General features: G+C 51.5%; 1 protein-coding gene across 7 annotated transcripts in view; it reads left to right on the top strand.

Annotated features, from left to right (window-relative positions):
* Positions 1–23,497, top strand: part of RPH3AL (rabphilin 3A like (without C2 domains)) — a 32,713-nt gene that overhangs the window by 665 nt on the left and 8,551 nt on the right. For 2 of the 7 annotated variants that reach the window (XM_032129939.1, XM_032129946.1), the window contains exons 2-6: positions 6,168–6,278; positions 7,486–7,629; positions 9,165–9,294; positions 12,652–12,738; positions 19,977–20,157. In XM_032129939.1, the coding sequence (XP_031985830.1) occupies positions 6,202–6,278; positions 7,486–7,629; positions 9,165–9,294; positions 12,652–12,738; positions 19,977–20,157 (619 nt within the window). In that variant the 5' untranslated portion in view covers positions 6,168–6,201. Of the gene's footprint in view, positions 1–714; positions 1,991–2,216; positions 2,353–6,167; positions 6,279–7,485; positions 7,630–9,164; positions 9,295–12,651; positions 12,739–19,976; positions 20,158–23,497 lie in introns of those variants that run through there. The other 5 variants (XM_032129942.1, XM_032129941.1, XM_032129940.1 and 2 more) reach the window with 5 other exon arrangements.

Raw genomic sequence — 23,497 nt, 5'->3', positions numbered from 1 at the left:
TGCTCTCCAGCACCTGGTCAAAGTCCACGGCTTTCGTTCTGCTCATAGCAACGATGACCAGGGCGATAAAAACCTTGGAGTGGCCACGGTTGTGGTGTTGTTCAAAGGATGCCTAAAACCAGTATTATGCCTTGAGGATGCTGAGAAAAGTTATTCCATCTTCCAGATGTGCTGGCAGGCCTGTGGCTCAGAGGAGAGGGAATTTTTGGCGAGGCCTGGCTGCTCAGCAGAGCTTCTCCACTGGCCACGAGCTGTTCTTTTCCTGGTTCACCCGAGGTTACCCGTGAAACTCCCTGGCACGTGGCTCTTCTGCAGGGGATTCCTTGACAAACGCTGGCCTGTGCTCAGCATTTCCCTCTGTTCTATTCTTTCTAAGAAACCTGATGCTTCTCTGGAGGCTGGGAGATGCCACACGCCAGCCTCGGGCCTCCCGAGCTTTTTAGCATATCAGAATAATGAAATGAGTTTCTCTAATTGGCCATTTAGATGCTAATTTGCTTCTCCTAGGCCTATGCCAGATCAACCTGCCCCAGAACGCGAGTCAGAGAGAGCCTGCTGTCTTCATGAATTATTCACTTTGCATAACACACCTGCCTGGCTGGGGATCAGGAGGAAATAGGTCCAAAGTCTGATAAATAAAGATACACCTTGGCAGGTGGAACAGTGCTGGCTTTCCTCCCCAGCATCAAGGGGTGCTGGGAGGCTGCTTTGCTTTGGCAAAACCTGTTTTTTTTTCACAACTCACCATATCTCAGGTAGCCACACTAACAAGTGCCTCTCGTCAATAAAGGATTGTTGGTGCTGGATGTCGGCTTTCCTGCAGAGCTGATTTTATCTTCCCACTCACAGGACTGGCATGGATCTCCAGGGCATTGTATTTTAAAAGCTCTTTATAAATTTCTTCTTAAAAGCAGTTTGGCTTCTTATTGCTGCTGCCGGGATTGGGAAGCAGCTCTGGTGGGTAGGAAACTTCTTGGTTTTCCCCCCAAACCTCATCCTCACACAGTTCTTTGCCAGCTTGGCCTTACACCATGAGGACACCTCCCAGCTGGTGTTTAATTTGGGCTGGGCCAACCAGAATGAGGATCTGAATGAGGTCGTCCCCATTTTGCTGGCTTAGACTGAGCTTTCATGGGGGGACAGACTGGGGAAAGTCTGTCTGATTTAGTCCTTAAGCTGCTGTCCCAAAGCTTTGTGGTGTTTGCTTGGATGACGTGTTTTGGCTTGGGCTGCAGAGCTGCAAGTCAAGCCTGATCACAGTGGCTTCCCTGTGTCTCTTGGCTCCCCATGTGCTGCTGAGGGTTCATAAGGAATGGCAAAAGGCTGCTCCTCAGCCATGCCCAGGTGTCTCTCTGCCTGGCAGAGGTGCTGGGGATCTCCTGGCTCTGCTGTGCTCGTGCTTGCTGCCTGCTTAGCCCTTATAAAATCATTTTACAGCATTTTATTGGTGCCTCCAGCAGGCTCCTGCTGGAGGGGCTGACAGACTGCTGGATGTGGGTGTGAATGAGCAGTTCAAAGTGGTTTGTGTGTGAGAAGAACTTGTCTGAAGCCCTGATTCAGCCTTGCTCTGGCTCTACTTGGCCAGACCATCAAAGCCAAGTGCGCATCTTCCGCACGCTCCTACGGCCCCCAGGGCTTTTCTGCCACTTCAAACCAGCCATGTGTTTTGAAATACAGCCGTGGGGCTTTAAAACACGAGGGGGAGAGCGGTGTCTGGAGCAAATAACCTTTCCCTGCTGTGTCTGGGAGGAAAAGGGACCGGCTGGTGGGCTGGGTTAACCTTATCAGTGCCTGCCACTCATTTACCCTCTGTCATGGCAACACGAGCAAACACTCACTCAGTTGCCAAGGTTCCCCAGGGATAATGGGGTCTGGCAGGAGCAGGGAGTGATTACACTGCTTCCTTTGAGGGAGCAGCCGCTGGAAGGGAAAAACGGGCCAGCAGGTACCTGGGAATCCTGGGGGAGGTGACGCCCCAGGAGCAGGTGAGGTAATTGCACCGGCACAGCACGGCTTGGGAATTGGGAGCTTGGCTCTAGCTGACTGTTTAGTTTTGATTTTTTTTAAATGAAGTATTTAAAAAAAAATTGTCTAATTAATTTCCTATGAAAACAAATTAATCTAGGCACAAGCTGCTCAGCTGAAATAACCAGGCAAAGGAAAGCTGACTTTCAGGCCTCCTCATGGGCCTGGGTAGGACGTTTTTGTATTTGCAGGGCTCTGAGGAATTGATGCTTCGTGGGCACCCGTAATGAGCTGGTGCAGGCTGTGCTGTCACTGCATGAGGAGGTTTTTCTGCTGCCATGAGTGCCCCAGTGTCAACCCTTCAGCTTTAAGTTTGATGTAGTCAAGGTAAAGTCAACATGTCTGAGGTGGAGGAGTGGGGAAGGGACTTGGTGTAGTGAGATGATGCTGAAAAAGCAAGCTGGTAAATTCGGGGCAGGAAAAGGTTGAGGCTGTTAAATACAGAGCTGCAGGCTTGGTCAGGCCCTGCATGATCCAGGAATCTCTGGAGGCTGGGAGGGTGATCTGGATAAGCATTGCTGTGTTGTGCTTTGCTCTTATATTCTTCTTTAAGCATCTGCTCTGGCAGCTGGTGAGGTGGCAAGTATGACCTGCTGTGTCTGTGCTCAGTTATTGAGGTACAATACATGATGTCCATGTTGATGTTCTGCTGAGAAAACCTGGCTTCCTTCTCAGAAATTCTTTGAAGAGCACCATGTCTGAGGGCTGTGTCTGCCTGCCATTGTTCCCTTTGCTCAGGCCCCACTGGAAGGCTTCTCCCTCCCAGGCTGAAGTCATGTTCTCAGTTCTGGTTGCCAGAGTACAACTCTTATCGTGGAGACAGCAGAGACAGAGCCACATCAGAGCTGCAGGCAGGGATGTGCTCGGTTCTGCATCCTCCAGGATGCTCCTGGCCCCACATGAAGGGTTGGCTCTGCAGGGCAGCGCTCCTCCCCCGTGCCAAGGGCAGCCAGGTGGACTCAGATTTAATGAGGTTTTGTTTCACATGACTTCCTCCATCACAGGAAAGGAATGAACAGGTGGAGTGGTTTTAAAGCAGGTCACAGAATATCGATAAGAGCTCCCCTTTGAATTCTGAATTCGGGTAAAACACAGAATCTTGGAGTGGGAGGTTTTCTTTCTGTGACACTCAGTGCTTGTGCTTTGCTGTCAAACTGTGTGCAGGGCACTTGCAGGTGGGCCAGGAGCTGTGGATTTCTCTTGCTCTCTCACTGGTAGAGACTGGCTGCTTCTACCCCTCAGTAGTTTGTTGAGAGGAGAGGAAGACAGGGAGGGGATGGCTCGGTGCTTACGAGTATTTCTGAGACAGAATGCAGGACTGCACGAGGGGGATGTTTCACCACAGCCCATGGAAATGACTCCCCAGGCTGGTGTGGTGTTGCTATCTGGGAGTTCCTGGTTTCCCTGTACTGCTTGTCCTGTACTGAGATAAGAGGGAAGATGCTTCACAGCTTCCACTCCTCTGGCGTCATTCCCATGCCCATGAGAGACAGTCCTTTCCCTCCAGTCCTGCTTTCCCCCCAGCAGACTGTGCCCTGCAGTCCCATTCCTGTTTCCTTCTCCAAGGTGTGTCCCCACCAGGCTTCTTCCAGAGGCAAAGGTGCAAAGGCAGCAGCTCCCATCAGAGCAGACGGCACATCCCGGTGCTGCCGAAAGACAACGCTCCTGTAAATATTTCAGGGAATAATCTCTCTGAAGGCTCTTTTGGGATCTGATGGTTCTTCAGGCTGTGCTTTGTTTGCCTTCTCTCTTTGCAGATGCTGCTCAGGGAACGGTGGAGGACAGAAAGCGTATGCTGAGTAACAAGAGGCAAAAGACCATGACATTGCTTGTTTTTGTTCAGTCACGCTGAGCAAAGCTCACTGTGCTGTGAGGCTGGAGAATGCCTCGAAGCATCTCCTGAGAAAAATGCTCAGCTCATGTGCTCTATTCTGACTCGCCTTCAGCTCTGGTAGAGCAGATAAAGCTCTGTTGAGGAGGGGCAGATGCTTCCAGCACAGCTTTTGCCACCCTGAAAGCACAGCTGCTGGCAGAGCAAACTCTTCTGCCCTGGCTGTGCTGTGGGGCTCAGCTCCAGCTTTTATTCCAAAGACCCCCCAGCCACCACAGGCTGCTTGCCTGGAGCCCTGCGTGGACACAGAGTGTGGGCTGTGCTATTCTTCAGGTGTTCCTGAGTGAGAGGGAGGAATACATGGTGCAGCTGAAGAGTAATTTAATATATGCATTTGTGTGGGGGGCTACATGTGCATATAATCCTGTAACCACACATCACAGGCTTGGGAAATCTCTGGAAAATCCCAGGTCAGCCATTCTGTGTGAAATTGTAGCTTCTCTCTGCTTCTAACCCAGGCCTGAGGGCGGGAGCCTCTGTGTTCCTTTGCTGTTCATGCCTGATTGCTCCCCGGTGTGTGAAAAGGCTGTAGGATGTGTGTGGGGAAGGTGTTCTCAGTGTTCTCTCCTCGCTTGAGATGGTGAGGCAGATTAAAAGAGCAGGAGGTGTTCTGGGACCGAATGGAAATGCAAATCCAGTGTGTGGCGCTGAGCAGAGTGGGGAGAGCAGTCGGTGCCAGGGTTCAAGGATTTCTTTTAGGGACGGTCTCTTTCAAAAGCCATCACCTTGACTAACGCAGTAAAGGTTTAAAAAATCACGTGTGACACTTCTGTCTCCTTCCTTCAGCCCTGTTTCCTGCAGCTTTCCCATCTCCTCCATGCCTCACTTTGCTGAACAGTCAGTGCTGTTCTGAGCCTTCACCCTTTTCACACACATTTCTCCTCTTCCCTCCTGCCTGTTGCAAGCACTGCATTTTCAGATTCTTCCCCAGAAACTGGATGTTCAGAGAGGAGGGAACTGGTTCCTTGTTTGTAACTCTGAGGGCTGAGGTGGGGTTTGGCAGGAGGGAGCTGTCAGTTCTGTGCCACAGGTCGGCGTTTCTGTGCTGGGGGATGTGTGAGCTCAGCACAGGAGGGAGAGTTTGATGTGTGAGGGGGCCAAGGCCATCGGGCTGTGCCTGGCACAGCAGCACAGAGCTCTGCGTGGCAGCAGCAGATAGCAGGGGTAGGTACAGCCCTGCTGCATGAGCGTGCTGGGGTTTGAGACTGGGAAAAGTGTTTGCTTGGGAACTCCAGCACAGCTGGCAGGTGACACACCCTGCCTGCCGTTGTATCTGACTGCTGGGTGCCAACCAGCATTAAACACCTTATCTCTGCCCAGCAGGTACAGTTTCAAAGCTGGCGAGTGTCTGTGCTGGGGACAAGTATTAATACCTGGAAATTCATGCATTAGGGCTTGTGAGACACTCACTCTGCTGGAGAGCAAATCCAGCTGGTTAAAAGCTCTCTACATCAAGTCGCGTTTAGCATCCATTGAAATCTTTTGGCTGTACCTGTCCCTGGGTGCTTTCCATTCATCTGAGCTGCTGATAGGACTCAGAACTCCTCAGCTGCGGAGTCTCTTCAGAGGGTGTTTCTCCCAGGAGCATCTGGAAGTTGGTTCTTGCTGCCTTTTCTGATCAGTTCAGTGGAATTTTCATTTCACAAGGAATCACTGGCGTGACCATGGTGGGGACAGGAGCCACAGCAGATCTGCTGCAAGAGGTGCTGTCTTAAGCATCAGAGAATGCAAACAAGCTGCTATTGTAGGCTGGAGTTATAAATATCAGGCTATTATGGAGGCAGTTTTAATGAAGGAAATGACTTGCCACTATTCATGCTGATTGTCGCGTGGGTTTTTGTTTGTTACCCCATTAAGAGGTTAAAAAAAAAGGCAACTGCAGCTTCTTTGTGTCCTTTGGAGTGGCTTTCTCTGTCAGAACTGCAGCGCTGGGGCTCTGGAGGTGGGGAGGCAGAGATTATTCTCACAGACAATGCTTTTCTCTAGTTTGAAATGAAAAATCAGGACTGACAAAGAGTGTCTGGCTTTTTTTTTTTTTTTTTTTTTTTTTTTTTTTTTGAGAGTATACCATAAAATCTAAACTTCCAGCCTTGCCTTCAAGGTACTTGGAGGTATGAGGTATTTATTGGCTTGTATTTTATGAGGATGATGATGGTATGTTTTTCTCTCTGTCTGTGGGTGAGAGTCTGTGTGCTGGCAGATCACTTCTGTTTGCTTTGCTGCAAGAGTGGCTGCTGTTCGCTTCTTTCAGGTGTGACCCTGCCACCCCTCCCCAGGCTGGGGCCATGGCTGACATGATTTTTGGCAGCGGGACGGGCCCCTGGGTTTGCCCCAACGACCGGCAGCTGGCCCTGCGAGCCAAGTGAGTGCTCCCCACCCTCCTCCTCCTCCTCCTCCTCCTCTTCCACTCTCAGCTCTGCTCTGCCAGCTTTCCTGGTGTCTCTGTGCAGCGCTGGGCTCTTGGCCTCATCCTGCACCCATGGCAGTCCATCCCACAGCCCTCCCCTGGGTGATAGGAAGAGCTTGGAGGCAGCCTCAGATCTCTGCGGCACCCTAAATATAATTGATAGCATCCACCAGCTGCCAGCACCTTTTTGTTTTAGGAACTTGTCATTTGATCTCATCTTCCCCTGAAGTTAAAATTACTGCATAACCTAAAGACTAAAAGGGTGGGGATGAGTCAAGCACTAGAGCTGCATTTTTCTTGGATGCTTTCCTTTCCTGGCAGCGGGGTCTGTGCCACCTCTGCTCTTGCCTGAGCCCCCTGGGCTCAGCTGCTGCTGCAGAGGGTTAGAAAATAGGGGAACACCCCATGTTTTGAGGGGGCTGCCTGGCTGGGAGCAGTGCACTCCCCTGGCACTTCCCCAGCCTGCAGAAAGCCTCAGCAAGACAGCTTTGCCCGAGGATGCGTTCTCCTTGCAGCCATAAGTTTATCCAGTGACCTCCAAACCCCTCCTGAATGGTAATTAATTAATTGAGCTGTGAAAGCTCCTGCCTGTCGCCAAGTGAGCCAAGGAGAAACATCAGCTGCTGCATGTGAGGCACAGAGGGTTTGCTGAAGTCCTCGTGTGAACCTGGGCTGCACCAAGGGAGGATGTTGCCAAATTTGTATTTCTAGGCATGCCCAGCGATTTGTGTGTTTGAACTGAGGGCATTAGGGATGTGGGACCTTCCAGGGAGGAGGGTGCAGGTGATCCCTGTGTTTGGGAGTCTGCTCTTGGCATTTGTGGTGCCAAGGGTGCCAGCGAGGGTGTCCCCAGGAGAGGCAGCCCAAGGGGCGCTGCTTCTCTTCATGGGCAAACAGGAATGGGGGCTCGGAGTGGGAAAATACAAACTGGAGCAGAAAGGGAGGTGAGAGGGCAAGGAGAGACAGCACAGCACTCGGTGCTGCTGGAAATGTGGTCAGAGAGAGGAGACTCCTGCTTTGGGCTTTAGTCATGGAACTGACTTCCCTGAGGGGACCCTCACGTGGGTCTGTGCCGGGGCAGCTTCGGTCTGTGGGGCAGGGCAGGGGTTTTGTGCTTTCCTTCCTTTCCCAGCTGAGTCCTGCCCTCCACCCCCTCCCACAGGCTCCAGACGGGCTGGTCGGTGCACACATTCCAGACTGAGAAGCAGAGGAAGATGCAGGCTCTGAGCCCGAAGGAGCTTGAGGTCATCCTGGGAGTCATCCGCAAGGCAGAGAGATTGGACATGGTGGAGCAGCAGCGCATCGGGTACGGTCACGTTCATTGTCCCCTTCCCTCCCAAGGAAAGGTCAGCACAGACAGGAGTGGCTCTCCCAGCTGCCTGAGCTCAGCCTCCATCACTCAGAGCATCCCTTAGGTCAGTGATTTTCCCCTCCCATGCTGCTTGTTTGGAGGTGACGACCATTGGGGAGGATGTCATGTTTTCCCTCTCTCTGAAGTCTTTTCATGCCTTCTTTGAGCCTTGGGGGTTGCTGAGGCTGCAGCCCTGACACAGTCCCTGGAAAATGCAGGCAGTGCTGAGGCAGTGGCTCTGGAAGAGGCAGGGAAGGTGCTGGGCTGGTGCACGGGTGGCTCAGGATCACTGCTGGCAGTGCAGTCAGGTTTTCCCTTGTCCGCACCAGGCCCCTGGGATTTTGCCTGGAGCAGAGAATGAGTTTATGTTCTAGTTGGCTGAGCCCTCTGGATGGGGTTTGCTAGCTTGAATTATTTAATTTACAGACAACCTTTTGCTGCTGCAGGTTCCTGTTTGTGCTCAGTCCTGCTGGACGTCTGGCCTGAGCTGTGTCTGTGATCGTCCTACACTGAGTGCCTTTAAAGCCGAGGAGTTGGGCAGCCCTGCAGCATTTCCAGCAGTGTTTGTGTTCATGAGACAGGAAACCCCTGGGACTCCCAGCCCATGGCCAGCAGGCCCAGCTTCCTGCTTCTCTGCTTCCCTGTGCAGCGCTCATTAGCGAGGGCTAATGAGAAGTGACAGCGATGTTTTTGTGATAAATGGGGGACCCCAGCAGCGGCCAGTGACCCTGAGCTGCAGCAAGTGCTACCCTTGCAGCTCCCATGGGGAAGCATTCTCTGAAATGCCTTTGTTCACTCCCAGGAGTTCTTTTGTGCTGGAGTCCAAGTCGAGGGTCATAAATCCAGTAATGATGGCTGGGTCTGGCTGTGCAGCCTGACCTCCCCACCACGGGCAGTACCTCCTTCGAACAGCCCTTGCTTTGCTCTCAGAATGGGCCCTTCCTGGTGGATGGGACATTAGCACTAATGAGAATGGGATTCATGGATAGCGGGATCGCTTCCTGCTGGTGCTGCTGCTGATAAATGGCCTGGCTGCTGCTGTCCCCCTCTACAGATGGAGGCCTGAAGGTTGCCAAGCAGTGATCTCATGGCAGAGCAACCTTGCTCTGCATGCTCTCCACACCCTGCATCCTAATTGCTTCTCCCGCCTTCCTCCCCTCTCCTAGCCCTGCTGTTGCAGACATTGTGCATGCCTATGTGCTTCCTGTCCTCCAAATGGGCTGTGGAACAGAGCAGGGAGCAGTTACTGGCACTCCTGTGCCATAGCCAGGCTCATTTTGGTCTTTGGATTTCAGTCTGGCCTTCCTGCTTCTGATGGGACGTGGGCACGGCAGTGCCTGCTGTGCTGCTTTCAGGGAGATGGAAAAATGGAGAGGGCTTGGCAGGTTTAACTCCTTTGCCTTCTCCCAGTGCTTTTTGACTTGCCCTGGTCTGAGCACTTAAAGCTTTTCCTGCAGTGCTGTGACTGCTGCTCTGCCTCTTGCCCGCAGGCGCCTGGTGGAGAGGCTGGAGAACATGAGGAAGAACGCGATGGGGAACGGCCTCTCGCAGTGCCTGCTCTGTGGGGAGATGCTGGGGCTGCTGGGCAGCTCCTCTGTCTTCTGCCAGGACTGCAAAAAGGTGGGTTTGGTGACACGTGCCTGTTCCTGGCAGCAGAACTCTCTAGGAAATGCCACCAGGCCCCTTGGAAGCTGGAGAGCTCTGCAGGGTTAACTGATTTTATTCTCATTGGTGCTGTCAGACCATCGAGTTTTCTCTTGCAGCCCGGGGATAGTAAGAGATTCCTCAGGATCCTGAAGTGCCTGAGGTGCACTCAGTGCTGGGATGGGCTGTGCCAGCCCCCTCTGCATCTCCCAGCTGGGGTTTGCAGAGTGGGACAAGGGGCAGAAATGTGCAGCCATCAGAGGTAACTCACAACAGAGCCTGTGAGCATTGCTGCTACTCACTGCAAGGTTTGCCCTGAGACCTTCCAAGAGGGCTCAAGTCCATCCTCAAGCTCCAAACCAGTTTAAGTTTTCCAGCCCTGTTCCTCAGGGACTGCCTGTGTTGTGTGCATTGTTGACAGGGAGAGCCCTGCTCTGCCAGCAGCCCAGGGATGACTCCTGCTGCTCTTGGCTCCACAGCCAAGGGGTTAATCTGTATTGCTGTGGAGATGATGATCTCCAAGGCAACCACCTCATCCTGCCTCTGCTGGGAGCCTGGTTTTCCTGCACTTGAAACCCATCTTCCCCTGGGGAGTCACCTCTGGGAGTTCCTTCATCTCAGCGTGCTGCCTGTGGCGAGGTGAGGGCACCTGCTGGGCGCTGGAGTGTTCCTGACTGAGTAAAACCTGCTGCTTTGCCATGGGCTGGTTCATGCTGGCACCTCTGCCAGTTGGCACTGCTGGCTCTTGTGGGACACAGTTCTCGTGCAGAGCAGGCTGCTGTGAGCTCTGCTGCCGAGCAGGTTCCTCCACTGGAGCCCGTGCACAGAAATCGCTCGAGGGATGCAGGGATGATGCAGAAGATTCCTTCTAAGGCAGTGCCTGGGAAAGGAAACACAAATCTTGGAGCCCCTGGGTCCTAAACCACGGAGACAGCAGCTTTTAAGGAAGGGGTGTGGAAGGAAGCAGCAGTGGGGAGTGAAAGGTCTGGTTGGAATGAGAGCAGCTCTGAGAGCAGCGTGGTCTCTGTGTGCTGTGGAGAATAAAGGGCTGGTGGCTGGCAGGAGACTCTTGGCTGTTTCCTGTATTTCAGGCATGTGGAATAACAGGATGTGCTCTATTCCTGCCTTCTTCCCGTGGCAGTTCTGCTCCCACCTTGTCAGGAGCCAGCTAAGTCACGTTGCCACGGGGCTTTTATCCAACTTCCTGTGAACCCTGTATACTGCTGAGGAGGCAGAGGCTGCTCCAGACACTTCCCAGCCCTGTCCATTTGCAGGAGTGACCCTCAGCTGGTGGCACAGTGTGAGCCTGAGGCACTGGGAGGGCTGTGACCAGAAAACCCCAGAGAAAAGCTGGGGTTTTTTTCCCATTTTTTTAATGTTTATTCCCTTTTTGTCTGGAGTCTGTAGGGCAGTTCAGGAGCATTCACATCCAGGTTGATTTAAGTGAGATCCTGCTTTTCCAGGGTGCATTTTGCAGCTGCTTTCAGACTGGCTGCACTTTTCAGCTCTGTGCCAGCCCAAGGCAATGCTGCCTGGATGCCCTGAGCTTCTCCCCTTCTGCTTTTTAATGTTGTGGAGTGAACTCAGGGAACAGCCAACCCTTCAGCAGAGCACAGAGTGAACTGCTTGTTCCCTCTTGTCCAGGGATATCCATCACTCATGCAGCGCTGTGTGCAATAAGCAATTTGTCAGGGAATTGTGGATTTTTGAAGTTCATCTTTTTCTGGCAGGCGCTGCTCTGTTACCGTGTCATTGCAGCCCATTTAATTCAATAACAGGAATTTGTAATGATGCACCTGAAACGCAGCAAAGAATTTACCTTCAGCAAGTCCCTTCTGCTGAGCTGAGGTCCTGCATTTCTGATGGGTCTTCTGAGTGCCACTTCCATGCTTTAAGAAGAATGCTTTTGGTATTAGTTTTTATTCTCTGGGAAATAAAGGCTTTGTGGCAAGACAAAGGTGCGTGCGAAGCCAGATGTGTTAACAACAGCAGCAGTGAGACAAAGCCCAGCGTGCCATTTACCATGCAGAGGGGATTGATGTCATGTGGAAAAGGTGAAGGATGAGTGGGAGAAAGAAGTGCTTTGTTTTGTGTATAATGAGAAATGGGGCTGCATTTAACGCCCTTGATTTTTATGTCTGCTTCCAGGGGTTGTGAGCGATGCTCAATTTCCCAGCGACTCTGCGGAGAAGGGGAGGAGGAAAACGCTGTTTTAATGTTGGGATGCTTCAGAATTCATGGCTGGGAGTAAAATCGGTTGGGAACTTCCACTAGAGGGAGCGTTTGAATGTGCTATCCGTGTGGGGATTGGGATGTTGGAGGGTATTTCAGGCTGAGCTGCTCCCTCAGGTTTTGGGTTGGGGGAGGGAGAGTTTGGGGTCGTTTAGGTGGTGCCTGTAATTGAATCTGCAAATCCCCCTTGGCTTGGGGAGCACCATGTTGAGGGTTGATGCACCAGACCCAACAGGTTGTTCATTATTCCTCTGGGAGGATGAGGATGGGGGCAGGAATAGTGGGATGGAGGAGATGAGACCTTCATCCCTGGACACAGGAGCAGCCTGGTGTGGGGGACATGTCAAACCTTACCTGGGGACATCCAGCCCTCGTGGTTTTCCTCTCCTCTTGTGAGTGGCTTTTCCTCTGTGAGGATCAAAGGTTTCATCCAATTTCTCATTCAAGCTGCACGCCAGGGCTGATAGGCATCAGCTTCATTATGTAATGTTGGGTGATTCAGGTTGTAAATGGCTTGGAATGCCAGCAGGGACTTGAAGGTTCCCTCGTGCAGCAATAAAGGCTGTGCAGAACCAGCAGACATTCAGGAAATGTGTGGAACCGTGGCCATGCCCACTTCCTAAACAGCCACAGATCAAGGAGAGTGTGCTGAGCTGGGGGGGAAGATGTGGGATTTAAGACCAGGGGTGTGAGGGGAGGGAGGAGAACATTCCCAGCCTTGCACTTGTGCCTGGTTACAGCTGCTTTCCACGCCACAGGGGCTGGGGGGTAGGATTTAGGGGAGTAAAAAAGCTGCTCTGGAAGTACACCTGTGGGTGGTGGGGTTGGATTTGTTCTTCTTCTCAGCTCTCTTCCCACCCTGAAGTCAAGGGCTGTGCTGTGGATTTGTCTTTGTCTCAGACAGACTTCAAGCAGCTTCCTACAGTCAGCGGTTCTCCAGGATAAACAGGAAAATTGTGCCATGGTTTAGGTTTCTAAGGAAAGCAAAGCAGAGCTGTTGGAGCAGGGGTTTCTCAGCCTCCTCTCCCCCAGGGGCTGTGGGGAGCTGCTAACACCACTTTTTTCCCCCCTTTTTTCTTTTTTTCTCTCTCCTTGTTTCAGAAAGTTTGCACCAAGTGTGGGATAGAAACTGTTGGAGCCCAGAAACGCCCTCTGTGGTTGTGCAAGATCTGCAGTGAGCAGAGAGAGGTAAAACACAGCTGTGGGGAGATGGGGCTCAGCGGCGTCCACCTGCCCACCCCAAATCTGTGCAGAGTGTGTGTGGGCTCTTCCCTGTGCCTTGGAAGGCAGAAAATGGCATTTGGGAGGCTTGGCTGGAGGCCAGGCAGGCTCAAACACACAGAGTGGTGACAACTTTGTTTTATGAGGGGGTGAAGGAGAAAAACCACACCTGGAGCCTGGCTTTGTGGGGTTTCTCTAGCTCTGGCCATAAAGAGACTGTTCCCTTACACGCTTTCCCTCCTCACTCTGTGGCAAATAAACTTGGCTAACTGGTTTTTTTAAATACAGCTTGAGAGATGTAGAGCATAACTGCAATATTTGTCCCACTAAAAATAACTAGGATTGCAGCCTTTAAATCTGTTTTCCTGCCTGCCTGCAAAATCCCATAACTTGCCAGTGTGTGAGACTTCTAATGCAGGTCTCTAAATTTTTATATCCTTCATCCTTGACTTTACACTGCAAAAAAAACCCAGTAATGGGCTGCCTCAATTCTTGTCTGCCAGCCAGCACCCACCAACATCAGGGCTCGTTGCTCTGTGCTGAAGAGAGGCCTGTGAATTTGTTCTGTGATTACAGACGGATTTTCACTTGTTCCCATCAATTTATTTTGGGCTTTCACTTGTGGTCCTTGAGCATCCATCCAGTCCAGCTATTTCTGACCAGTGTAACCTGGGTGCTCTGCTAAATCAAGTTTTGAAGTGTAGTGAGAGCGTTTGTGCAGGTGTTGGAGGTGCTGAATTTTTTTTTTTTGTATTAGTTGTGGAAACTTTGCATTGCTTAGGTTTTACTTTGGAGGGGTTTTTTTGTGTGGGAGCACTCACAAAATCTGTGTTCAGTTAAGATGAGGGATGCTTGGATGCAGCTGGTCTTTAAATTAGCAGCAGCAGTGTGGGTAGGGCAGGAGGAGAGCATTCCAGCTCCCTGGATTTGATAATAATTTGATACACTGAATCATCCAGATGTTTTGAATTCCAGATAGAGATCCCAAAATAGAGAGCGAGGCAGGTGCAGGTATTCTCTGCAAGGAAACACAGGGACTAAAATTTACTTTATTTCTTTTATTCTGTTTTGGTTTTTTTAAATCTCTCTGTACCACTGTGGGAGTTTTTCCTATTTCTTAAAAAAATGATAAGTAACCTGGTCACTGGACAGAGAATATTAACGTGTCCAGCACATGTTATGTGTGGTCAGAGTGTAAGGGTATGATAACCTTCAGCACTCACTCTGTGAGTCCTGAGATACAGCCAAAGTGCATCCCTGATGAAAATGGATGGACCTTTTCCTTCTCAGACTAAATTGTAGCCTCAACTTGCCTCTCAACCCTTAGCTTTTCCTTTATTTTTCAATTCCCTTTAAGGTGGGTTCAAGTCTGTCTCCTTTCTTGTTTATGCTAGTGCTGCTGCCCTGAACAGGAGAAGGTTGGAAGGGTCACAGTGTGGGCACACAGACATCAAATCATACATCCTCTCTGTCTTCCCACAGGCCCTGCCTTTATTTTGAGGGATTTGGGAATTGAGAATTAGCAGAAGCCTTGGGGCATGTCAGCCAGTGCAAGGAAGTTGAGGCAAATCAGGATAAATGCCTGGAAATTGGCTTTGATGGGTGGCTTTGGTCTTCCCTAAGTGTTTGAGGAACAGGGATCCAGGCAGGGAGCTTCAGGAATGCACTGGAGCACTGGTGGAGTAAAAAATCAGTATCTCCCTTCCTCTGTCCCCTTCTCAAAGTGACTTTAGCCACTGTGGCCCACCACCATCTCAGGATGGTGGGGCTGGACATTCCCATGCACCAGCTAACAGCTGCAGTGGGTGGTATTGTCCACACATCTTCCAGGTTATTATTTATCCCTGCAGGCTGGATTTAAACCAGTGTAAGTTTGTGACACGTGGTACCTGTCACCCCCTTCTGCTGCGTGGACAACATCAGTGCTGGCCTCGGTTGTGATTAAATAACCATCCTGCCTGGGTGAAAATGAACACCAAAGCTGTTGTTTACAGCAGTTCTCCAGTCAGAGTCGAGTGCTTGGTGCCCACAGATCCCTCTGGGAATCCCAGCCTCAGCCATTCGGAAGCTTTCTCTGCTGCTTTCTGTTTCCTTGAAAACCTCCCCTGGGAAGGCTGTGCTGCATAGCGATGAGGAACGAGTTGCTCTGACACTGTCTTATTTCTGGAGAGTGGAGGCGATGAATGGGCTCTGCCTGCTGTTTCCCGGGATTCTGACTGCATCCCAGCCATCCCGAACAGAGCAGCGTCGGGATGTGCAGGGCCAGGGTCTCCCAGGGGCCAGGAGGAGCTGGGAGGAAAGTGCTGTGTTCTGGCAGAGCCTGGATGTTCCTGCTGGCAAAGGGAACGTTCCCAGGGACCCACAGGCACCCCCCGCACCAAATATATAAAATAGACCTCACCTGCCTCAGGCCAGAGCCACTTGTCCCAGCTGTTTCCAGAGGGAGCTGATGGAAACCCCTCCTTTGTTCTTCCAGGATTCTGTGGATGTTTTTCTTTGCAACGTCTTTGGATGGCAATGGAATTGAGGATGATGTGGATTGTGGCTTAGTGTTCCTGCAAGCAAGGGTAGAAGCAAATCCAGCCACGCTCACGTTTTCTTTTGAGGGCAAGAATCTCCCTTCCTCCTTCCCTCCTCCTCGTGCCACGCTGCCTGTCCTGGCTGTGATCTTGCTTTGCCTTTCTGCACACAGAGTGTGGAGGGCTGATCCTCCCTGGGTCAGTGCTGCTCCTGCAGGGATGCCGTGGGAAGGTCGGGGGTGCTGATCCCTGGCTGCAGCCAGCACTGGCTGTGGGTTTGCAGTGAAACTTCCCCGGGAATGAGATGCCAGGGCAGGAAGGGAGCAGCTCCTGCGGTGCACAGGGCTCGTTGCAGCAGCTGTCAGAGCAGCAGAACGTGCCTGGCAGGAGTGGTGGTGGGTAAATACACAGCTGGAATGATTCCCTGCTGCCAGGCCTCTGGCAGAGCACAGTAACAGCACGGGCAGCAGTGCCCATGCTGAATTAGCTGTGTGTGGCCGAAATCTGCCTCTCACCTCCTGGCCTGAAGGGGAAAAGGGACCTGCTGGGTTTTGTCAAATCCCTGCCCAGCCCTTTAACTCTCTGCACAGCCTTATTTTGACTGATCCCACCAGGTTCTGCAGAGCACCTTCCTGAATTACCCCTTTATATATATAATTTTTTAAAAATATATATCCATAATTAGCGATGCTATCATTGTAATTAAAATCCTCTTGGAAGCACTCGTGCACATTTACATTTGAATTGACACATCTAGAACTGTAGGGATCATGAAAGCGATTTCGGTGGGGTGGGGGGAGAGATTTTTTTTTTTAAACTCCCTCGAATATGAAAGAGAGCGTCAGCTACCAGGGACAAGTTAAAAGTTTGAATTTGCCCCCTCTGCTTCGCTTTCCTTTAATTCCTTCTCCTTCACTACACGGCATTTTCATGGCTGCCTGCATTCCTCAGTTTATCCCAACAAACCACACAGGGGAAGAAGATTTTTGCGCTGGAGGAACGGAATCGTCTCCTCCCCTTTTGCCCCCGGGGCTTCCCTTTTCACTTACCCACTCCTACCACTTGGAACATTGTAAAGCAGCATAGCTCGGGGTTATTCCTGCCTGGCATGACGATTTCCTGGCAAAACATCCCACGGATGGAGAGGGGTGCTTATTTTGGGCGACTCTGGATCGACATCGGAGCGCTGTGCACCTGTTTGCAATTGAAAGAACTCATCAATAGCCTCTGCCGTATTATTTTGGGGGTGGCAGCGAGTAGTTAGACTCAAAATAGTGTCCTCTAGAATAGAGCCACGGGGGGAAAAAAAAGAGGCCTGATTGAAAGGGGGATGATAAATGGTTGAAGGCTGGCAGCCAGTGCAGCTCGAGAAGCGTCGGGGTCAGGGGGGCGATAGATTTTGCTATTCCGGAAACAAAGCCCCGAATGGTAATTTCAGTGCCTTTTAATTTCCTTCATCCTCAAGTGCTGAATGTGGGAGTTGACAACAGATTGCTGTAAATAATGTAATTGGAAATCTCTGTGTTATGGAAAAGCAGATGAATGCAAATAACGAGGCTGAAGAGCGCTCGCTCTTTCTGCGCTGCCAGTGGTGTTTGCAGCGTGCCAGGGCCGTGCTGGAGAGCTGGGACAAAGTGGCTGTGTGGGAATGTGCTGCAGGCAGGGGATGCCAGCAAGGTCCTCCCGGGGTGGCTGCATCTGCAGGTGCCTTTTTCTTTGCTGTAGCCCACGAGAAGCTGCTTCCCCACCTTTTGGTCTTTGCTGCTGTCAGCATGGGAAGCTAAACGTGGTGGTTTTCCTCTCACCAAGCTCGGGCTGCTGTGAAGGAAGGGGCTGCAGGATGGGAACAGCTCCTGCATGGCACGAGCAGGAGGTGGTAGAGCAAAATGTGGCTTTGCAGCAAAGATCCTTCCCTAAGCATCTCTGTTTAGGGGATGTGGTTTGGTGAGGAGATCTCTGGGGAGGCTGCGAGTGTTTGTTATGATTCCCTCAGCTGTGATCCATCTCTTTATCAGCAAGCCCTAATCTTTTGCCTGTTCAGGAGCTTGTTTTAGCACTTGTATGCTTGGGAAAGTTCGACCAGCAACATGGGTTTCACCAGGGCCCAGTGATTCTCTGTTAGGTCCCATTTTCAGGCTGCACTCGATGAAAATGCTCGATAAAATCCCCATCTGCTTCTACATGTGTCACTCTAGAGCTGCAATGATGGCTCGATGCAACTTTAATGGGAACATTATCAGGGTTATAAAAGGCATTTATCTGTCGTGGCCACGGCTGTCCCTCTCCCTGGTGAAATTCCAGCTCCACGCAAACTCAGACTGCCGTGGGGAACAAATTTCGCCTTAACGTGAACTGGTGGGAGCAACATCCTCCCCTCCTTGGCAAGAGTAAACTGCTCATAGACAGGAATTTTATTCTCAAGGCTCTGTTACAGATTTATTAATTTAAAATCAAGCAAGAACTTTGCTGTCAGGCCACTCTGGCCATCAATCAAATGCCATCAATAGCAGTCAGCAACATCGACCTGTTTTGATCCAAGGATGCTCAAATTGCCCCCTGTGCCCATGTGCAGAGCAGGACGTGATCCGTGGTCCTTTGGGATGGGCTGTGCTGCAAAGTGCTGCAAACCTGGAGGGGCAGAGGGACTGAATCCATACAGGGGAGAGCATCTTGCTGCAGCTGTTTTTGAGCTGATTTCAAAACAATTTCACTGCTGCCATAATAGGACCAAACTCTATTAGAAGCACCAATTTAAAGGGAATATGTATGCAGAGAATCAATTTTATAGTAGTGTTACCACATCAGATCTGGGTGTATGATGTCATTAACTCTTTCTGTAACTACTTGCTTTGGGGTAGTGAGAAACCTGGGGGTGACCAGCCTTTGCTCCAGCCATCCGTGCTGTGTCTGATTGGTTTTATGGTGTGCCTAAATTGGAGCTCGCCTGAAGATAATAGGTCTCTCCAGTGCTCCAAATTAAATTACAGATGTTGCAAGGTCTGTTCAGAGAGTGGCTGCACCAGAGGGCTGTTTCCTCCCCAGCAGTTTATCCAGGGAAGCTGTGTGTGCACCTGATTCCCAGTGTGTGTCAGGGATGGACAATTTCCACTGGCTGCCAGCGCTGTCCCTGTTCTCCCGCTGTGCCCCGTGGGTGCAGCTGCTCCCAAAACCTCCAGCCTTCCTCAAGGAGCTCAGGGCTTGCCCAGCCTGCAGCTCCTACCTGGGCCATGCTTACCTGAGCTGCAGTGGGCTGAGTGCTGTGCAGAGATGTCTGTCCCACACTTCAAAAATCTCTTGCATTTCCTGATCCTTGGAAACCAGAGCCTGTTCCTGCAGGGTCCCTGTGCTGTTGTACACACTGTACCAACTGCTGTGCAGTCCCCACATGCCAGCAGAAGGGACAGAAGGAGCTGTGTCAGCCTGTGCCTGCCTGGCTGGGTCACTTTGGCTGTTGGCACAGAGGAGAAGGAGCTGCCAAACCCACTCTGTAGAAGAACAACTTGTAGTGTTGGGAAACTGGCTTCCCAGCTTTTTGCCTGGAAGGCAGACTCACCATCCTGCTGGGTGGTTACCCAGCAGGAAAACGTTGGTGTAGCTGCAGGATGCTCTCACCTCGTGGTTTGCAGATCCTGCTGTAATGCACGAGCCTCTCCTTGCACGTGTGCTGGGTCACAGAGGTGTTTGCTTTCTTCTGCTGGCTGCTCTTCTTTTAGAAACCATATTACCAGGTCCCCCTCTGAGTTCAGATCACCTGCACTTGGCTTTCAAGACCCCAAACACAGAGATTTGAGCTCTCTGGACTGGGAACCAGGCAACCATCAGTGTCACGGTGCTGCTTTTTGTGCCTGCATGAGAACAACTCCTGAATGCCAGGTGTTGTCCTTGCCTTCTGCTTTGATTAAGCTCTAAAGGAAAAATGCAAATGTATTGCTGCAATTGGGGATATCTGCATTTGCACCCACTGCCATCATGATGAATCTGTGGGTAAAACGCTTTGGGAACTTGGAGTGGAAACGCTGATGATCTCCTTCGCTCTGAACAGAAATGCAAGAAATAAAAAATGATATTTTTACTATGTTAACTTATTTTTTGCCCTGGCTGCATCATTAGCTCATTATCAGGCTGCTGGAAGGCACACAAGAATTAGGTTTGTAGGAGGCCATTTCTCCTTGTCTGAGCTGCCACCCTTCTCCCTTCCCCTGGCTTACAGCAGGCTTTGTATTAAATATACTTAATAGAGTGCCTTCATCATAGGCTGCATTAAAGCTAAATTGGAGAGGAGAGGCTGTTCTTACAGGAGCTATTACAGTTTAGTGCTGGAGGTCCATTTCCTGCTGCAGGTTCAGGTTATTTGAGTGTCGTTCTCGTTCTGGGGTTTTTAAGCTCGTTACACGATCTGGCTTGGCCTGAATTGCTCTGTGAGATGAACACTGAGGCTGTGCTGTTGGTACGAGGCAGCACTTGTGCCATCACCTTCCTTCAATCTGTACCTGCTGCTTCTTCACAGCTGGGGTTTTGTAGCTGTGGAAAGAGGACAGAGATGAGTCTGGGCTGACAAGGATTGGGGAGGAATTTGGGGTCGGAGGAAGTGGCTGGGCCAAACTTGGTGGGGAGTTCATTTTGTGGTGGTTGTGCTCTCTTGCTGTACAAACCCAGCTTGAGCTGTCACATCTGTGTCTCTGGCAGGTCTGGAAGAGGTCTGGGGCGTGGTTCTACAAAGGGCTGCCCAAGTACATCACGCCCTTGAAGAGCAGCGCTGGCAGCAAACCCCTGGAGCTGCAGCCACAGCCCTGGCAGGGCGAGGCGGCCGTGCCGGAGCCCGAGAGCGTCAGGAGCAGCCGCTCCTTCACCTGGGCCAGGGGAAAAGGTTGGTTGTCCCACCCAGGAAGCAGGTGGGAGAAGGACCTGGCTTCTCCTGCTGCTGGCAGGATCCCAGTAATCAGGGAGGTTCTGTGTTGGAGGTGTTATCCCTCAAGGTGTGGTGTGTTTCTCACATGGATGTTGGAGTTGGTGCTGTGGTGTGTTTTTTGAGGATTCACTGATATTTAAGTGAGTGCTGATGGCCCTGACTTGTCCCAGTCCTCCTGGACTCCCCATCCTTCAGTCCACCCCTGCTTTCCTCCATTCCTTGTAGCCCCCACTGTTTTTCTGGGATGAGCCATGGAGCAGACACCTGCCTGCAGTCACAGCCCAAAGAGCTGCTCCTGGTGGACATCACTGTGCAGCCAGGGCTGACCCAAGGCTGGTCTCATTCCCTCCCTGCTTGGGGCTACCTGCTCCTGGCTTCTGCTGCTCTGCTGGGCAGATTCCTCAAGTCACTGTGAGCTGAGTTAGAAATTGCTCTGCCAGCATGTGAGTGCTGCAGAATCAGAGCTGCTGCCAGTCTGCTTTGATTTCTCTTCCCTTGTCTCTGTGTGGATTAGCAGAACTGTCTGGCCTCTCTCCCCTTCTGTCTTCTGCTGTTAGATCCCCTCAATTGGAGAAGATCTGTCGAGTGAACCAGCTGCGTGCACTCTTCCACTTATCAGAAGTGCAGGGGGAAATAACCTTTTAATAAAGAAATCTCAGGAGACTTGGGTTTACAAACCTTCCCTTCAGGGCCCAGCTAAGAAAGCACTCCCAGCCCTACTGTAACTTTTGTAATTAAAGACAAATTAGATCAGCGATAGACGGTTGTGTTTCCCTCCAGGAGATGCTTGGAAGGAGTTGTCTCAGCCGAGGGACTGATTGATGAGGTTGTTTTTTGTTCACATGATAGAGAAAACATTGAGCTGAAGCTGTTGAGCCCAGACTTGGCCTGCTGCTTAGCTCAGCTTTTCAGCTGAGTTTTGTTTCTTGGAGAAGGCTTCCCCATAAATACAGGCAGGAGCAGCAAAGGAGCAGGGGGAGGACAGCAAAGTGACCTTTGGTAAGCTTTGATGTGGGTGGCGAGCTGCCTTTCTCCCTGCCCTCTGATGTTTGTCTGGCTGCTGCTGTTTTATGGATCGGGCAATATTAATTTATGGCTTTATTTTCTGGTGCTTTCTTTCCCTGTTGCCCTTCTCTGTGAGGCTGCCTGTCCTCTGGACGGCTTTCAGTGGGCACGGCGGGCTGGAATTCATCTCTGGAGCAGGCAGCTTGTGCATCTCCCCCTCCTTTCACCTCTTTTGAAGCTGCCACTGCCAGGACTCCTGCTGTTTGTCATCCCAAAGCTCTGCCATGTGCAGGGCAGCCTCCTTCCTCCGTGGAGATGTGTGTCCATGATATTGCCATTGTGAATCTGCAGTGGGAGCTGGGCTGAGCTTCCCAAGGCAGCTTGGTTCCCCCTGCCTGGCTGATAGCATTTGTCAGCTCACACCTTGTACAGCCTCACCCAGACATGTCCCTTCAGCTCCAAGCAAAGCCCTGGTGCTTGTTTGGCAGGATGTTCCTGGGAATGAGCTCTGACAGGCTGCTCTCTGTGGGGTTTCCATTATCTTGGCCAGCCCTGTCCAACCCCTCTGCTCCTCTCTGATGTGCTGAAGGAGCCTTCTCTGAGCTCTTCAGGGATTCAAGTCAGGAGGAGCCAGCACGCTCCTGCCACGGCCCCTGGACATCCTCCATGCCAGGAGCTGCCTTTCAGCAGCGATGGGACAAACTTCAAATGTCCCTTTTCCCCCTCAAAAGGAAGGGATCAGTGCCAGAACCTGGGTATCTGCTCCCACTGCAGAAGGGTGGGAAGGCGGCAGGAACGGGCTCAAGGAAGAAAAGCCAACCCCACCAGGCAGAAGTTTTATTTTTGCACACTCGGTATTTCTCCTGTGCTCACTGACACTGGGATTTGCTGGTGCCTTTGGTTTTTCTGTTGTAAACAAGCAGTTGCCATGGGAACCCTGCTATTAGTTAAGGCACAAATGTATTGTCAGGAGGAGAATAGCAGCAGTATTTCTTGTGCTGGGCAGCAGCTCTGCTCCATGTGCTGGAATGTGGGTGGGATTCTGCGCTGGGTCAGGGGGTGGGAGCAAGAGCAGCGGGGCTTTCCTTCTTCCAGGCTCTGAGTTCTGTAGGCATAATGTGGAAAGGAGCTGGGTAGAAAGCAGAAGTGTGATCCCTGAGCTGTTGCACTGCTTGGCAGGAGGGCTGCCTGCTGCTCCACTCAATCTCCAGGGGATTTTCCTGTTCCAAGCACTGGGATGTGCCAGTGGCACCGGAGCAGCACCTGGGCAGGGGTATGCAGTGGGTTTGTCCAGTGTCTGTGAGCTGAAGGCCAAATCCCTGAGAGATGGAGCAGAGAGGGATGTGCTGGGGTGTGTCAAGTGCTCTGCAGGTCACCAAGGGGAACATCCAATTTGCCAACTTTGCAGTGACAAAGCTGCAACTTGTGCTGCTCCTGAAAGGGAGAAGGGTTGGGCCCAGTCACCTCTTCCTTCTTGGAGCAATGCTGGATGTGATCTGGCACAGGAGCTGCCCTCAGTGGGACCCTGGGCTGTAATAATTCTCATCATCTCTCACTTTCCCACCTGCAGTGACTGGGAGCTGTTGCTCTCCCTGCTCTCTGGATTCGGTGTTTGCCAAAAATTCGGGTGCTGCAGGGCAGCCCTGCTCAGGGATTGTGCTCATCCTGGCTGTGCTGGGGTTGTGTGGCTGTTGGAGCTGTGATTCCCACGTGCTTTTCCCGAACTTTTGACAGCTGCAGGAAGTGCCAAGAGCTTTGTGTGTGCTGGGCTGAGCCCTGCCCTGCGCTGGCAGCACGAGGAGCTCTCTCTGTGCCAAAAGCACACATCTAATAACAGATCCCAGCCCCAGCCAAGTGCTCCTTCCCCTTGGCCTCAGCACAGCCTCCCCACATCCTGATTTGCCTCTGGGGATGAGTACAGCCAGCACTTATGCTCCACCATTCCCTGTGGCTCTCTGATGCCTCTGGCTTGGGGATTGAACCATGTGTGGAGGGACACTGGGCTCTGCCAGCAGCTGCAGGGCTCCAGGCCCTCAGTGGGTGACCCATTCCCTGTGGGAATGCTGCTTTTCTAGCAAGTTTTATCTCGGCATATTTTATTTTATGAGCTTTTATTTTTTTCCAGTCAGCTGGAGATGGGGAGGGATAAATCTGTTCCGTTCTCTGAAGGAACAGCTGTCCAGTGACTCTTATTGATAGATCAGCAACTGCTGGAACACCAGATTTAATACTTCTGGGCTCTGGAAAGTGCCAGCAGAAGGTCTGGGAGCTTTGGATGAAAGATTACCTGAAA

This window comes from Corvus moneduloides, chromosome 20, assembly GCF_009650955.1.
Source record: "Corvus moneduloides isolate bCorMon1 chromosome 20, bCorMon1.pri, whole genome shotgun sequence".
Classification (NCBI taxonomy): Eukaryota; Metazoa; Chordata; class Aves; order Passeriformes; family Corvidae; genus Corvus; species Corvus moneduloides.
Note: the sequence above shows the minus strand (reverse complement) of the source record. Positions and strands in the feature narration are given on the sequence as shown.